General features: G+C 51.9%; 1 protein-coding gene across 1 annotated transcript in view; it reads left to right on the top strand.

Moving 5' to 3' along the window:
* Positions 1-3,361, top strand: part of RAB37 (RAB37, member RAS oncogene family) — a 60,690-nt gene that overhangs the window by 45,027 nt on the left and 12,302 nt on the right. Inside the window, exon 2 of the mRNA XM_006145850.2 lies at positions 2,736-2,846. Within this exon, the coding sequence (XP_006145912.1) occupies positions 2,736-2,846 (111 nt within the window). The remainder of the gene's footprint in view (positions 1-2,735; positions 2,847-3,361) is intronic.

The following is a 3,361-nucleotide window of genomic DNA, read 5'->3' as shown; positions in this document are numbered from 1 at the left end:
AATTGAAAAACGTTTTTTTTACCTAAAAAAAAAAAAAAAAAAGATTCGGGCCAGCATAGCACAGCATTAAGCCCTGTGTGTGAGGAGCCAGATCCCTCATGGCCGACCGTGGTCCAAATGCTGGCCTAACTGCTTGAAAAATATGCCAGGCGCCTGTGTGTGCATGCCCCAAATCTTCATGGCATGGAGAAATGAGGGAAAAGGATTATGGCCCTTAACCTCATTTTTCTACTGAGGTTTTCTTCTGAGAGTCCTCTCTATGATGAGGATATTAAGCTGTTACCTGGAGGACATTTTGCAAGTGTTTTCCTTCATTTCTCATTAGACTTCGTTTCTAGCATCTCCCGTGAACCAGACGCTTCTCCCTCTATGCAGTCAGGTCTATTCATCTTTTTCTTTATGGTGTCCGAATTTCCTGCCCCTTTAGGAGCCATGGTAACCACCCCATCTAGGTTTTTTACATGCTGCCTCCAGAGTATGGAGTTGCAGGAAAGACACGTCCCAAGTATCCCTCGGGCTCCCATCAAGAGGCTTCCATGGCAGGGTGATTTAACGCGAGGCCTCTGCTTTTACCAGGGCTGATACAATAGCTGGAGGAAAATCCGAGCATCTTCAGCAAAAATCACAACAGCTGTTCCTTAGCTCAGGTCCTTACCTGGAGGCCACGTAAGAGATCCCTCGTGGCAATATGTGCCGAGAGAAAACGCCCACTGGGTGAAGGGGCCCGGATGTTTCTTGTCAGACACGTACCACACGCTCCATCCTGTTTTTCATTTCGTCTTGACGGCCGGGAGAGCTGGACCCAAAGGTACTGTGCAACTGCAGTAACCTAGCTCCTGCTGGATGGAAGTTTTGTCCCTCCCCGACTCGCCCCACTCCGACACCTTTCCTGTGTATTTCCTCAGACGCCACCTCTCCCTGCCACTGGTACAGGTGGGCTTTGTTCTAAATCATCCCCTATCCTCTGTGGAATGGACTAAGCACGAAATGACTTAGGAAGATGCTTGTTAGCATCTCCAGAAGAGAGAAGGCATCCTGAAAGGCCCAGGTCCAGAGCGAATGCTCGGCTTCTCCAAGCAGGGAAACTGGGGGCCGACCCGGAGAAGCCTCAGGGAGATCGTGGCAGCTCCCGAGTGGAGGGAAAAACAGCACGGTGGATCTGGGTCGTGGTTTAGGCAAAGCCGTCCCCAACCTGGGGAGAACCCAGGCCAGAACATGGTAGAGGCCCATGTCCCATGTGTTTCAACAGCTCAGTGTCCTAGGTTGAGTGAGAAACTAGACAATCAAGCACCTGCCACCTTCCCACCTTGACAGAATACTTTTATGCTGACCCAGAAGGGAGCCAGGTTAGGATGGAGAAAGAGGTCTTGGAAGTTCTGCACCAAACACAGCATCCCAGGACAGCACATGCACTCAGTGTGGTTTTAAGCTACCAGGTCCAGGACTTGAACCACTCAGTCAGCCATGGGAGATCCAGCCACTCTAACCTCCACACCACCTTCTGGCCCCAGCTACCAACCACTTTGAAGATAATGTGTTCATCTCCTCACCGCCTCATCCATTATTCGATAAGGGGTACCACTCCGGGTGTGCATACACAGGTATTTCTTCTCTGTGGCTTAGGATTTTCTCTCAAATGCGTCACCTGAACTTCCAGGCTAATTCTCAGCCCTAATTCCCCCCAGTTCAGCCCTCCCTGCTCTTTGCCAGAACCCACTTCTCTTTGAAATGTTGTCCCTCCCGAGGTCTCCTTCCAGGGTCAAGTGCCCTCTTTCTCAGTCACACACCAGACACCCTGATTCCTTCTCATGTGTAGATTATGTTTCTTGGACTTTTTCAGGAAGGATACCCATTAGTCCACATTTCAAGAAGCAGATGCCTGGGACCAGCAGATGGCGTGGTGGTTAAGGTGCTGGACACTCCCACATGGCCAACCATGGTTTGAGTCCTAGACCTGGTGGCTTGCTTTCTCATTTTCCCTCTTTCTCTTTCTCTCTCTCTCTCTGGTCAAATTAAAATAAAATGAATGAATAAATAAAATTAAATAAATAATTTTTAAAAAGAAGAAGAAGCAGATGCCAAAAGGAAATTAAATGCACAAGGATTTTATTAGGAGAAATATTTATAAGACAACTGAGGTAGGGGTGGCCTGGGAGCCCAGCTGCCCAGGATCAAGTCCAACCCCACATGAAGAAGGCAAGAGGGTTTAGTAGGAGTGTCCTAGACCACGGTGCAGCCTCTGGAAGGTTCTGCAAGGCCATGGGGAGTCCTTGACCTAACGTGGGCTGTTAGAGAGGTTCTGTGTCTCCCAGGAGTAGACCTGCCTCAGTGTCCCAGCCACGCATTGCCTGTGGCTGGGACGTGCCCATGGAAAGCATAGCCTTGACACGAACACAGCAGAGGGGACCTTCTGGCACTTACGACGCCCCTATGGTGGGACAGCTACAGGCATGTTCTCACCTTGAATGTTTGCTAACTTGGGTTGGAATGAGAGTCCCTCTGAGCCTTCATGTCTCTGGCAGTGACTTCAATAGAAAATCAACAGTTCAGTGTGTGTGTGTGCACGTGTGCACCTGCCTGTGTGTCTGTGTCTGCCTCTGCGTCTCTCTGTACGTACATGTATGTGAGTGTGCCCGATATGTCTGTGTGTCTGTGCATGTGCACATGTGTGTAGAAAGCAGCGATTGCCACAACCACACCGCGGGTCCTCACCCCTCTCCGTCACTACCTTTCAGACCATCCTGGTGGGCGACAGCGGCGTGGGGAAGACATCTCTGCTCGTTCAGTTCGACCAGGGCAAGTTCATCCCAGGCTCGTTCTCGGCCACCGTGGGCATCGGGTTTACGGTAAGCACCTGCTGTTACCGCCGGCTGCCGCCCAGGCTCAGGGACCCCGGTGTCTGTCAGGGTGCAGGACACTCACATCGGCCCGTTTCCGGAGGTTTAGTGAGAAGACTGTTTCCCGAGGTGCAGACAGGGCATCGGGTAACAGGGAGGGATGCTACGGGGGTCCATTCCACCCCCGCCTTCAGGGGCGGCAGATCCCAGGACAGAGGGCTGTCGGGCTAGCAGGAGCTGTGTGTGACTTTAACGGAAGGACACAGCAGCCTATGGGAACCTCCAGCGAGGTGGCCAGGGTGACAGGTCTCTCCATCCCATCTCACCCTCCTCTTACTCCCCCATCTTCTTCCGAGGACCCTATCGGCTAAACAAAGCCGGAAGCAACAGCATTTCTTGATAGAGAATGCTCAGATCAGCCCACCAGGCCACGGAGCATCTGGAGGGACAAAGAGAGGGCAAAGGTTTAAGCACCGTCCCAATACAACAATCAGGGGCCAAGGAGCCGGCGGGAGGGAGCCGGC

The sequence above is a fragment of the Tupaia chinensis genome, unplaced genomic scaffold (assembly GCF_000334495.1).
Source record: "Tupaia chinensis unplaced genomic scaffold, TupChi_1.0 Scaffold000159_1, whole genome shotgun sequence".
Taxonomy (NCBI): domain Eukaryota; kingdom Metazoa; phylum Chordata; class Mammalia; order Scandentia; family Tupaiidae; genus Tupaia; species Tupaia belangeri.
The sequence above is the reverse complement of the archived record's forward strand: the minus strand, read 5'-3'. Positions and strand labels throughout refer to the sequence as shown.